General features: G+C 48.1%; 1 protein-coding gene and 1 non-coding gene across 2 annotated transcripts; one reads left to right on the forward strand and one right to left on the reverse strand.

Annotated features, from left to right (window-relative positions):
- Positions 1-3,309: 3,309 nt before the first annotated feature.
- Positions 3,310-3,381, forward strand: TRNAC-GCA. The gene has a single exon. It is a non-coding gene; the product is annotated as a tRNA-Cys (tRNA).
- A 1,548-nt stretch (positions 3,382-4,929) lies between these two features.
- On the reverse strand, positions 4,930-7,257 carry LOC123403556 (cytochrome P450 714C2). The gene is made up of 2 exons (XM_045097482.1): positions 6,308-7,257; positions 4,930-6,178 (listed from the first exon to the last, which is right to left on the reverse strand). The coding sequence occupies exons 1-2, from the start codon at positions 6,827-6,829 to the stop codon at positions 5,087-5,089; spliced, it is 1,614 nt and encodes a 537-aa protein (XP_044953417.1). The 5' UTR covers positions 6,830-7,257; the 3' UTR covers positions 4,930-5,086.
- Positions 7,258-13,698: the final 6,441 nt, after the last annotated feature.

Genomic DNA, 13,698 nt, shown 5'->3' on the forward strand with positions numbered 1-13,698 from the left:
GGATCGTGACCGCACTGCTTGATCGGGTTGTTCTATCGGACCTGTCATCAGACGGGCCGTCGCCGCCGTGTCCGGAGTGATGGGTGGTTGGGTTGTCTGCTCCTGTTTACGGCATGATGTTGACGCCGCCATGGCCTTGGCGGTAGATCTGGCAGATCAATAATCTACGCCACTCCGGTCTGTGATGACGGGCCTTCTGTGGATTGCGGTGTCCATCGGAAGGTATTTGTGAGGATCCTCTCCCTAGATCCGGTGGTTGCCTTCGGCGCGGAGTTGAAAATTACGGGCAACGACTTCACACAAAGGATGGTTGTGTAGTGACAACGGACACATCGCATGTAACTGTCGGGGTCGTAGAAAAGAGATGGCGACAACATATAAGTGATGTTGATGGAGGTGCTATTCGAGCACCTGGTCTCGAGCTCCGAGGTGAAAGCCCAGGTCCGATATGTGCGTTAGTTATACCTAGAAATGGTGAGGTTTTGCATCGTTACCTTGTTGAAGGCATTGCATGGATATGCTCGGACTGGTTCTTCAGGGTGAAAGCCTAGATTATAGCCTTCAATGGTTGGATCCGATGACGAGGCGAGAGTGCCACTCCCTTCTTGATGGCATTGCCGTTGAAGAATCTGATCGTCCGCGTATTGTCATGAGATGGTCGGTGCGGATATGGTCTTTGTTGTAGTTTGCCGATCACGGATTTGATCGCTTTTGGGTTCTTTTTCGTTTTCCTTGCCAATGCAGCTTGGGTCTTATGTGACTTTGCTATTTACTAGCGAGTTTTTGTGTGCGTGTATTGTGTTGGCTATGTGCATCTTAGCTATGCAGATGCTGGGTGTGTGCTCATTGTGTTTGTATCCTCTTGATGCTATATTTTGAGTCAATAAAATCTACCTTTTATCAATAATTAAACTTTATTTTGATTATTATGTTTATTTATTTTTTGAAATGGAGGCATAAGATTTGTCTCATCTATTAAATAAGAGAGAAGAGTTACAGAGTGTTACAAGGCCTGCCCGAAATGGCATGACAATTACTAGCGGATTACAATAGACCCTAATGCTTTTGCGCCTGCCGTGACCCAAAGTTTAGCCTCGTCAACGATGGCTCTTAGGAGAATTGGGGCCGGTGCACTCTTATTACGGAAAACACGACCATTTCTCTCGTTCCAAATTGTCCAAGAGACGAGCATCATGAGGGAGGACAAGGCTTTTCTGTTGGGGTTATGCATGTCAATACACCTATCCCACCATTCTAAGACAGACCTCTCCTAATGCCAGAGCTCAGTGTTCAAATGGTGTAGACCGTACTTTTGGATGACGAGGTTCATAGCCTTGTGGTGAAGCGGCACTTGTAAAAAAGGTGTGCACCTGTTTCCATTTCCCTTATGCAAAAAGGGCATAACCGGCAGTTTGTCCATCCTCGTTTCTCGAGGCGATCGTCCATCCAGATACGGTTTTGCAATGCAAGTCAGGCAAATAATTTGACTTTAGGTGGTGCCCAAGCCTTTCAAACCATGAGGTCCATGAGAGACAAAGTCAGACCGAGGAATTGGGCCCTATACTCGGAGCTTGCGGAGTAAACCCCGTCGTTAGCATGCTTCCAAACAATGTCGTCTTCCATGAGATCGTCCAGAATGACCTCTCTCACAAGCATTCAGAGGGTGAAGAATTGGCATATGTGTGCAGCGGAGACAGTGATGTCGTTGCCAATCTTGAAAATCCAGACATTTCCAGCAAAAGCCTCTTGGACCTTCTAGTTCTTCCTCCTAGAAGCCTCGAAGAGATTAGAGGGGCGATGTCCTTTGGTTTCCTCCCCAGAAACCATGGGGAGTCCAAAAAGGTGATTTGGCACCATTGCCCATCGAGGCATAGAAAAAAATCGAGGTCTTCCTTGGTACAAGAATTACCAAGGTCCACCTAAAGCTTATGTGGTTCCTTCCACTCATACCAAGGCCAATGAAGGCGAAAAGTGCGGGCAAACTTGTGAGTGTTGAGGACACCAAGGCCGCCATAATCCTTAAGGCGGCACACGAGATCCCAGTTTACCTTGCATTTGGCCCTAGTAGTCCTCTATGTTTATGTTTTCACTTGATTATTAATGTGTATTTATGGTTCGAAAGTATGATGCTATATTAGTATATGTTATGTATCTGAATAGCCGGTTTTTGATTTTTAGATTATACACCTAGCCTCAACTTGCCACAAAAGTACCGGCTCAGCCACTACACCGTCATCATGCCGCCGTGGGAACTGAGCAGCCGCGCCAGGCCGACCACAGCTTATTTTATCCGCACCCACTTTCCACAAAAAATGCTAGGAGAGAAAGCAAGAAGAAACTTACTATCACTGCTAAGTATTCTTTCTGTACCTAAATAATTATAGTGGGAAAAACAAGAGGAAATACACGAGGCATAGGTATTCTTCTCCAGGTTCCAACCACGAGGCATAGGTATTCTTCTCCAGGTTCCAACCACGAGGCACAGGAAGTATTGATTCATTAATTTTGCTTCGTATGTAGCCCCTAGTATTTAGAAACAAAGAGAGTATTAATCAACGTAAATGACAAATCTTTTTTCTTGTTTCAAAAAAAAAAATGCTATAGGGAAAGCGAGGAGAAACTTACTCCCACTACTAATTACAAGAGGCACACGTATTCTTGTCCAGGTTCCAACCACGACACCGGCCAACATGTATATGCATGCCGTTCAAGGTTCAACCAGGAACAATTCTGGGCAGCAGGGGCGTAGGTTGAGTTTGAATAGAAGAAATCCTCGTCTGGGCAATGCATGTTCAACCAAGAACTCTTCTTGTTCTAGCCGGAGACGTGATCGAGCGAGTTTGAATGAAAACTCTCTTCTCTTACTTATACGGGGTAAAGCTACTACGCGTACGTCTCGTCAGTCCGTTGATTTTGCAGTTCGTTTTACATGGAAATGGGGAATGGGATGGAGCGGGTGGTCGTGTAAAAATCACCCTGCAAACCGACAGAGCTGCTCGCTTGGTCAAACCGGAGAGTGACATGACTGAGAATGTATGTCCAATTGATCGACATGCGAGGCTGGAGACGAGAAAGCGACACACATGATTAAGGATCTTTGCGCCGAGTAATAGGAGTACTAATTAGATAAGACCAACTAATTAACCATCGTATCCACAGAGGGAGAGATTGTTGGGCAGAGGAAGCAGCCACGCAGGTGATAATAAAAGATGTTTGTGCAGACAGCCTCGTTTCTTTCACTGGTCTTCACCGAGAACAACAGCTTAAGGTGAACTATTTTAAATGCTAAATTAAAATATGGAACAACAAGGGTCCATAGCTCAGTGGTAGAGCAATTGACTGCAGATCAATAGGTCACCGGTTCGAACCCGGTTGGGCCCTTTTTTAAACCCAATTTTTCTTGCTGCTACAACAGTTATTGTTGGATCTTTCTTTTCTTTTTTTGGAGTATTGCTTTGGGAACTTTTTTTTACTGTCAATCCTATATTATCTTTGAAAAAGTCTAGGCCAAACGTAGAAAAAAACATATATACACTATATAGGGCCCGAGGTATCATTGCTGATAAAGTCTTGGACGAACCACAACATTCGACAACAACAATCCGGTTCGAAAGACCATTTTCTATGACTCTTTCAAGTGCCCTCACAACACCCGTATGGGGTGAGATGGAAGGGGATTGCAAAAAAGAAAAATGCAAAAAAAGGTGCGATCGAGGGTGACGGCATGGAGCTAGGGGATGGCATCGGATATATACTCCCTCCTCCCCATAATATAAAAACGTTGTTGACATTGTATTAATGTTAAAAACGTTCTTATATATTATGATACAGAGGGAGTATACATGTGCTCCATTATTTCACCGGCAACAGGGAAACACAAGAGTGAGATGGCAAGATGTGACCCACGTAACAGTCGCGGTAGAAGAGCCAAAGGAACGCTGTTGCATGCATGCTAGTCTCAGCTGGTTTTTTTTTTTGTTTAGGGTCTAGACTTCAAAAGTAACACCCCCGGAATGAAAAAAACAATGAAAACATGCAACGAAAAAATAATTTGAATTTTAAAAAAAATCATTTCTGTCCAAAATTAATCTTGTTTTTTTTCAAAAGTAACACCCCCGGAATGAAAAAAACAATGAAAACATGCAACGAAAAATAATAATTTGAATTTAAAAAAAAAATCATTTCTGTCCAAAATTAATCTTGTTTTGAAGATTTAAATATCATGAGTACTAATATCCAGAACGGTTTATCAATCGGATATTTTGTTTGAAAGATATAATTGATACAAATTACATAATCAGATCGAAAAGCATAGCTGGATGGGATGTAATGCAATTTTTTTTACTTCAAAGGTATATGCCCACAATTCACTCTGTCGTGGGGGCCTTCATATCAATAATCCTAGACGTACGGAGCTTTACAGGATTGTTACGGACAAGATAGTTTGTGATTCGTTAATAATCTATCCGCCCCCCTGATTTTCAGGTGGGATGCCATCCTCCGACTAAGAGGGTGCTTGGATCAAAGGGACTAAAACTAGTCTGACTAAAAATAGTCTTTTTAAGAGGGTAAAGTTCCAAGCACCCTGACTAAAGAGAGGCTAAAACTAGTTTTGAGGCTAAAATCTTTTAGTCAGGGGTACCCCTATTAAAATGTGGATTAGTCCTCTCTCTCTTCATTTAACTCCTCTCCTTTAACGCATGCTAGTTCTAGATTGAAGGGTTTGGAGGATAAAAAATGTTCATTAACTTGATTTTAGTCTCTTTAGTATTTGGATCCAATCATGAGTGAGGCTAGCAAGTCTTAGTCCCACTACTTTTAGTCATGGGACTAAAACGTATCCAACCACCCTTTAATAGTATTCCTTTAAATCAGTTTCCCCGTAATCTCCTGTAAAATAAGCCCGTATGTGTAGCATTATTCCCTCCATACTGTTGTCTCACACCTCACTGAGATGGGTAGAAGCCGGGATAGATAGAAAACCAAGTCTCAGAGTTCTATATACTCCGTTGATCACTTATATGTTGCTTGTTGTTTACAAATAATTAACTCGCTATGTTTATATAATCATCATGACCCGGGCTGTCTATTTGGTGTGCTGCTGCAGCGGCGTGAGGAGGAGCTGCACGCCGTCGGACGGCCGGAGCGAGAGCATGACACGGGGCTGGTGCCGGTACTCAGGCGCGACGGCCAGCTCGAACCGCCGCAGCACCATGGCCACCACCACCCGGTACTCCATCCCCGTGAGGTTCCTCCCCACGCAGATCCGCCCGCCGAAGCCGAACGGCAGGTACCCCATCCGGTGCCGGCACCCGCCCTGCGCGCCCGCCGCGAACCGCTCCGGCCGGAACTCGTTCGCGTCGGCGCCCCACAGCGCCTCGTCGTGGTGCATCGCCACCACGTCCACCCACATGTTGGTGCCCCGCGGGATGGTCGTGCCGGCGTCGTCCACGGTCACGTCCTGCAGGGCCTGCCGCTGCACGTTCGGGGACGGCGGGTAGAGCCGGAGCACCTCGCTCAGGACCCACCCCATCTTGGTGAGCTTGGCGAGGGCGGCGGCGTCGAGCGGGCCGTCCTCGGCGGTGACCTCGCGGAGCTCCTCACGGAGCGCGCGCTGCCACTCCGGGTGAGCCGCGAGCATGAGCAGCGTCCAGGACACGGCCAGCGCCGTCGTCTCGTGCCCGCCGAAGAAGAAGGTCTTGCACTCGTCCACCAGCTCCCGGCTCGTCATCAACCTCTTCTTCTTCCCTTCTCCCGCCTCGTCGTTCCCGGCCAGCAGCAGCGAGAGCAGGTCCCTGTTCTTCTTCTCCTGACCGCCGGCGTCTTGTTGTCGGGCGCGGCGAGAGTCGATGATGTCGAGCAGCAGCGCGTCGATCTCGCGGCCGAGCTTCCACGCTTCGTAGGTCTTGCGGAGGTGGAGGAGCCGGGCCAGCGGCACGCCGACGAGGCGGTTGGAGCGGAACAGCATCGATTGCATGGCCTGCAGCTTCTCGAACACCCGCGCGCCGCCCTCGTCGCCGATGCCGAAGCTGGCCCTGGCGATGATCTCCGCCGCGTTCCTCACCACGCCCTTCTCCACGTCCACCACCGCCCCCGCGATCCGCCCCACCGCTGCCACCGCCTCGCTCCACTCCCCCAGCATCTTCGCCGTCGTCTCCTCCATCACGCCGATCATGTCCTGCACGCGTAAGCTTGTGATGTCAGTGCATGGATCCATGCATGCATGGATACAGGGAGAGTAGAGTACGTGCATGCAATGCATTCGAAAGCAGAGCATGTGTAGGCTAAGAGATATACGAGTACGTACGTTGAGGTTGGTGGCGGAGAAGGCGGGCGCGATGATCTGGCGGTGGCGGGTCCAGTCGTCGCCCTCGGCCATGACGAGGCCGCGGCCGAACATGGGCATGCGGTCGCGGCGGAACACGTCGGGCTTCCCCCAGAGCCTCCCCATGGCGCCGGCGGTGGCGGACTTGAGGAACTCCGGGTCGGCCACGTACAGGAACGGCTCGGCGCCGAGCCAGTAGACGAACACCTTCCCGAACGCCGCGCGCCACCGCGCGAAGTACGGGAAGACGGCCGCGTGGATGTCGCTGCTCACCGCCGCCGTCGCGGTGCTGCTGCTGCAGCTGGCCGCGGCAAGCGTTGCCGCGATCTCGGGGAGGTTGCCGAGCGGGAACGTCGGGGCCGGGCCGCCGAAGCCGACCGAGCGGAGCCGGCGTCGCGTGGCCGTCGGAGACAGCCACGCCGCGTGGAGGAAGTAGACGAAGGTGGCCATCGCCAGCGTGGCCAGCGCCAACATGGCGGCATGCAGCGCCGCCGCGACCTCCATTGATGCTAGCTAGCTAGTGATGAAGAAACTAAGGTGGGGTTCAATGGAGCGAAGGATGTGGCAGGGTCGATCGGTGTGAATTGTTGGTTGGATGGTGTGATGTAGGAGGGTTTATATAGAGGAGACGATGAGATGAGAGGCATGGACGGAGGGGAGTAGGTAGGTTGGACGGGGTCGTCATCGCCGGAGCCCCGAGGAATGGTCGGAGCCGGGCACGTACTGTACGTAGTAGCACGCGGTTGGCTCCCCGAGTGGAAGCATCGGGTGCTCGTCCCATTCTGCTTTCTCCTCCTTCTCCGGCTCGTTTTCAAATTTCTCGGTCAAACGCGGGCCGCAACGATCATCGTCGCTGAGCTCCGGCCAAGGATTTTCAGACCGGTCAGGGAATATTTCCGATTGATTGTTAGCTTTATCTGCCACCTTAATTAGTACTACTAGAATATCATTAGACGTTTAAGTCCGGACCGGATTCGATCCTCGTTCCCGCGTCAGCCATGCATATTTCCAGATCCTTTTGGAAATAAGTACACTACGTACCAAAGTTCGTGTTCCAAGATTTATAGGGCGCTTTCGGTTGCAAAATTTATATGCCGTGCGCATTCTGGCGTCAGGAAGCTTCCTTGCAAAATGTTGCTTAAATTCCCCACATTGCTTGCTGAATAAATTACCTAGCTGCACGGCCATTCAAAACTAACCGTTTTTTAAGTTGCGAATTTGATCGTTCAAAAAAAAAAGTTGCGAATTTTACTTTCTTTAGAATGCCCTTGGAATGGAGTAACTAAACTGCAGGGCTCGGCTAGCCATGAAAATTTTACCCACCGCCACGACGTTTTTTATTCTCGCAAGTTTTTCATCTTCTTTAACACGGTAAGAACATATACCATCATACAGTACAATACTTTTTCATTACGACCAGCCTAATCCCTGTTTTTGTATCTTGTAATTGGTGTGATTTAATTATCCAATATCTTAATTGGCTCGATTAATTCTCTCAACTTTATATTAGCGCAATTAATTCTCCCGGCTCGTAATTGGCGTACTTAATTCTTCCTCTCTTTTTTTTGCTTTGATATTCCCATCTCTTAATTGGTGGGATTAATGGGGTTCAAGATTTGTACGCGTGGAATGGGACTCAAATTCTAGCCATTACCGTTCAAACCGTACAAGACTAATAAACTCCGCTATCAATTGGATGTGTATGGTTTCAACTATAGTTACATGACTATGATTTTGAATTTTTCATGTTAAATTTGTACAAACTCAGTGAAGCCCACATGAGCAATCATAGACTTGATAACCGAAGTATTGAGACCCTCAGACGGGAGTAACAAAAGACAAATATACCCTGGTAAGTTTTGCGTAAATAACGTGGTATTTCAAGCATCAAGACTTGAAGACTTACGTACAAACACAGTAATTTTTTATTAACATGAACAACAAAGTTGTTGAAAAAATACACCCGTTAACTTCTATGTAAATAGTACGATAACATACACACCATAGACCTGATAATTAAATAGCATGAAAATACTGCTGATGTACGTGTTCAATGATTTATACTCCCCCCGAGGGCACATTCAGTTACGAATTAATGCCCATGCTTATGCGGTGCGCATTCTAGACAAGGTGAAGCTTCCTCGCAAAATGTTGCTTATATTCCACAGACTTTTCTCTCCCTAGCTAGATGGCCCTAGGAAATTAACCTTTTTAGAATGCCCTAGGAATTTAATTAAACTGCAGGGCTCGGCTAGGCCATGGCTCTGGAAATATTCCCCCACGATGGAGTAGTGTATGACGGATTAATTAAAAAACTTAATCTGCACGTGTTTGCAACAACGGCTGAAAATGAATCTAGCATGCCCCTACTTCGCAGTCTAATACGCACGAGTCTGCATTTCTTTTGTCCTAGTCCCATTTTGAAATAACATACATATAAGTCTACATCCCTTGTGAATGTTGAGCCGTGCGCTAGGCCTGCGTAGATAGAACGCATGCGTTGTCGTCTACATGCATCTGGCCACAAATTAAATTAAGAACACGGCGTTGCCAGCGCTACTAGTTGCTATTTTTGGGTTGTTTGGTGAGCTTAGGTTTGCTCACGTTTACGTCTAAAGCCGTTAAGCGCGTCACATCAATGCATGGATTGTAACTAACATGTGTGTCCTTTTCTAAAAAAAAAAACTAACATGTGTGTAAACATCCAACGAATACCACTAGGGCTCTGCTTTTCAGTTCAAAGTGCTTTTCAGCTCATTTCCCCCGCTTCATATTGTTGTCAAAAAGGTTTAGCGCGTCACAAACACTCACGGTTTGTGATTGGCAGGGAATATTCAAACCAAATAGCCATACAACTGCTGGAAAAGGCCTAATCATCATTACCTTGTATCGGTGCTCCCCGTGGGCAGCGTTGGGTCCTAGTGCCCGTGTTGCCGCCCAGCGCCTGCATGCGCACTTCGAAATCGAAGACGCACGGTAGGCACTAGGACGAGGGGAAACAGGACAGTTTGGGCTGTGACAATAGGAAGGCTTGAAGCGTATACGTTTAGCAGGGACGCGTGCGTGTTTATAAAGGCACAAGACCTAGGAGATTACAACAAGGAGTTAGGATCTATCTCTATTTACAAGGTTAAACACAAGAGATAGACCCTAACAAGATATCCCTAGTTTAAGCCACACACGCACGCCTACAGTCGTAATACACATGGTTTATACATACACCATGTGTATACGTAATACAATGTCTAACACTCCCCCTCAATCACAACTTGTCCAAGTTGAGATTGCGACGAAAAACTTCCAACTGGCGAAGGGTAAGAGGTTTAGTAAAGCCATCAGCCAATTGATCACCAGTGGGAATAAACCGTATGTGTAGCAGTTTCTGAGCTACTCTCTCACGGACAAAGTGATAATCAATTTCAATATGCTTTGTCCGTGCATGAAAAATAGGATTTGCAGATAAGTATGTAGCGCCCAATTATCACACCATAGGGAGGCAGACTTAGGATGAGGAATACACAGCTCAGTCAAAAGATTATGTACCCATATTACCTCGGCAGTAGCATTAGCAAGTGCTTTGTACTCAGCCTTTGTGCTGGAGCGAGAAACTGTAGGTTGCTTTCGTGTAGTCCAAGACACAAGGTTACTACCAACAAAAACAACAAAACCACCAGTAGACTTTCGGTCATCAGGGCAACCAGCCCAATCTGCATCACAGAATGCGCTGACTAACATGGAATCAGACTTAGAGATACACAGACCATGGGTGATAGTGCCTTGTAAATAACGAAGTATACGTTTGACTGCCGTCCAGTGAACAGTGGTTGGAGCATGCAAGAATTGACATACCTCGTTGACCGAAAAACAAATATCTGGTCTAGTGAGGGTTGAGTATTGCAAAGCACCAACAACACTGCGATAGTTGGTAGAATCCCCATCTCCAAGAGGATGTCCATCAAACAAAGACAACTTCTCAGAAGTAGACAAAGGAGTACTGGCAGGTTTGCAACCATTCATATTGACTCGTTGAAGCAAATCAAGCAAATATTTCCCTTGAGATAAAGCAATACCATTATCAGTAGAAGTTACCTCAATACCAAGAAAATAATGCAGGGACCCAAGATCTTTGAGTGCAAAATCCATGCGAAGATCACTGAGGAGGGCTTCAACTGCTTGTACAGAGGAACTAGTAACAATAATGTCATCCACATATATGAGCATAAAGATAGTCACCCCTCTCCGAGAATAGAAAAACAGTGAGGTATCACTCTTGGATGGTTGAAAACCAAGAGACTGAAGCTTGAAAGACAAGCGAGAGTACCATGCACGGGGAGCCTGTTTTAAACCATACAGAGCTTTATCCAGTTTACAGACCAAGTGCGGAAACCTTGAATCTGTATACCCAGGTGGTTGTCGCATAAAAACATTCTCTTCCAGAACACCATGCAAAAACGCGTTTTTAACGTCCAACTGTCGCATACACCAATTTCGAGAGACGGCTATAGATAGAACCAAGCGGATGGTGGCGGCTTTAACAACGGGACTGAAAGTATCCTCATAATCAAGACCATAACGTTGTTTAAATCCTTTTGCAACGAGACGTGCTTTATAGCGATCAATACTACCATCAGATTTGCGTTTGACCTTATACACCCACTTGCAATCAATAAGATTTGTACCTGGGCGAGGTGTGACCAAATGCCAAGTTTGGTTGTCCATGAGTGCACGATACTCCTCATCCATAGCTTCCTTCCACTGGGATGACCAAGTGCTTCTTTTAAATTCTGTGGTTCACCTGTAGCACAGAAAGAGCCCCAACGAATACATCCATCGGTAAATTCTTTGGGTTTAATAATACCAGTATGAGAGCGGATAGTAACACGTGTTGATGACGAGGATGGAGGAGCTGCGCTGAGTTGCCGTTGACGGGGCTGGGCGGCAGGGAGGTCAGAGGAGACCGCCGAGGAGGACACAGTCGGGGAGGCCGGTGAGTCCTGGGCCGCTGCCTGTAGCGACGTGTCGGCAGTAGGGCCGACCGGTGCAGTTTCCTGGCGGGAGACCGCAGCGGGATCCACCTGCCTGTCTGGAGGGTCGGCGCGAGACCGCGGGAGATCCGAGGCGGGGACATCCTGTCCAGGTGAGAGCCCAGCGCGACCGGACCCCGAGGCCGGGTCGGGAGGCGACAGGGGTGCAGGGGCCGGGCCCGCGGGCAGCAGGGGGGCCCGAGGCGGGAGTGGTGGAGGCGCCGCCCGAGCCAATATCCGCAGACGTGGCAGAGGGCGGTTGGGGCGCGGACACCGGGGATGATCTGTCGGCGCGGCGGGATGCCGAGGCTGGAATCCTTCTGGCGCCAGCAGTAGGAGCCGATCCCGAGGCTGATTTGGCAGGGGAATCAGCCCCGTTTTCAGCGCCGACCGGATCTTCTCTGGAGGCCGTTTCTGCAGTAGGATCTGCACACACAAAATCATCAGCGTCGCCAGCCCCTGTATGGATAGATTCCTGCACACTTCCAGCAGAGTTAGGCACATCAATATTAGAAATTGTCACAGTATTAGTATGCACTTCTTCCGGAGGCAAGAGAGGTGGATGGTTAAGAAGGAGTGGAGGAAGGAGTAGGAGTTCTTTGTGCAGTTGAGCATCGGCATTAGGATGTAGTGCGGCAAAGGGAAAAATATGCTCATCAAAAATCACATCGCGAGAAACATAGACACGACCGGTGGAAACCTCAAGACACTTATAGCCTTTGCGAAGGGCGCTATAACCAAGAAAGACACATTGTTTTGATCGATACTCCAGCTTATGCTTGTTGAAGGGCCTAAGATTAGGCCATACTGCACAACCAAAAATCCGAAGAGAGGAATAGTCTGGTGTAGTGTTAAAGAGACGTTCCAAAGGTGTTTGATTATGAATAACACGACTAGGAACACGGTTAATAAGGTAGACAGCTGTGAGGAATGCTTCATCCCAAAACTTGAGAGGCATGGATGCATGTGCTAGGAGGGAGACCAACCTCAACGATGTGACGGTGTTTGCGTTCTGCAGACCCGTTCTGTTGGTGAGCATAGGGACATGAAACATGATGAGTAATACCAATACGTTCAAAGAATTGGTTTAACTTTTGATACTCACCACCCCAATCAGTTTGCATGGCAATGATTTTACGATCAAACAAGCGTTCAACTAGAGCTTGGAATATATGAAACTTTTGGAAGACATCAGATTTATTTTTAATGAGATAAATCCAACTAAACTTGCTAAAATCATCGATGAAACTGACATAGTATTTCTGTCTACCAATGGAAAGAGGTCCAGGACCCCATACATCTGAGAAAACTAGCTCTAAAGGAGCACTAGACACACTAGTGGAACGAGAATAAGGTAATTGGTGGCTCTTGGCCATTTGACATGCATCACAAACAAGGTGATGATTAGTTTTATCGGACACCGGAAGACTATGGTGACGAAGAATTTGCTGCACCACTGGGATGGATGGATGACCTAGACGCCTATGCCACCTAGAAGTAGATGGCTTGACAACACCAAGGAGTTGGCGTCCAGGTGCAACCGACTGGCCAGCAATAGGATATAGGCCACGTTTACTTGGACCTTGAAGGATTGTGCTCCCCGTTTCCTGATCGTTAACAGAAAAGAACTCGGGGTAAACAAGGAGATATGCATAATTATCTTTAGTAAGTTGGTGACCAGAGAGAAGGCTTTTGGATGCGGTGGGAACATGTAAGATGTTGTTTAGGTGAAGGGATTGATGAGGGGTAGGAAGAAGTGCATGACCAATATGTGTAATTTCCATACCTTGGCCACTCGCATTATGAATCTGGTCAGGGCCAGTGTAGCGATCACGCACAGTCAACTTCTCCAGTTCGCCGGTAACGTGATCGGTAGCGCCGGTGTCAAGGTACCAGTTGGTGTCAACACCGTAGGCAGCAGTAGTGGCAGTGTTTGCAGTCTTGTCACGGCGCTTGGGATTGTTGTTGAAGGTTTTGTCGAAGCGCTTCTTGCAGGACCACGCCCCGTGGCCGTCGAGCTTGCAGATCTGACAGACAAGAGGACCAAGGGGCCCTTGAGAGGAGGCAGTACCGCGGCCTGGAGAGGGAGTACCGCCGCTGTGGCCGAAACGATGATCGGTCCCCTCTGCAGGCCTAGCAGAAAAACCACGCCCCCCCCTTTTGACGCAAGGTTGAGGGAGTGGGAGAGCGTGGTATTCTGTGCTTCGAGGCGGGACTCAGCGGAGAGGAGCAGGGAGTAGACTTCGCCGAGGCCGATGGGGTGATCAGCGGCAGCGCGAGTGGAGATCGCCGAGACGAAGGAGTTGTAGTCGGAGTCCAGCCCGTGGAGGAGATGGGAGATGACTTCAT

This window comes from Hordeum vulgare, chromosome 6H (genome assembly GCF_904849725.1).
Source record: "Hordeum vulgare subsp. vulgare chromosome 6H, MorexV3_pseudomolecules_assembly, whole genome shotgun sequence".
Lineage (NCBI taxonomy): Eukaryota > Viridiplantae > Streptophyta > Magnoliopsida > Poales > Poaceae > Hordeum > Hordeum vulgare.

What these genes read in the sequence shown, in the direction of transcription:
- LOC123403556 (XM_045097482.1), bottom strand. Translation starts at nt 6,829, where the DNA reads ATGGAGGTCGCGGCGGCGCTGCATGCCGCCATGTTGGCGCTGGCCACG. An exon ending in TCTCCGCCACCAACCTCAAC is followed by an intron (nt 6,179 to 6,307) that starts GTACGTACTCGT and finishes TTACGCGTGCAG; the next exon opens with GACATGATCGGCGTGATGGA.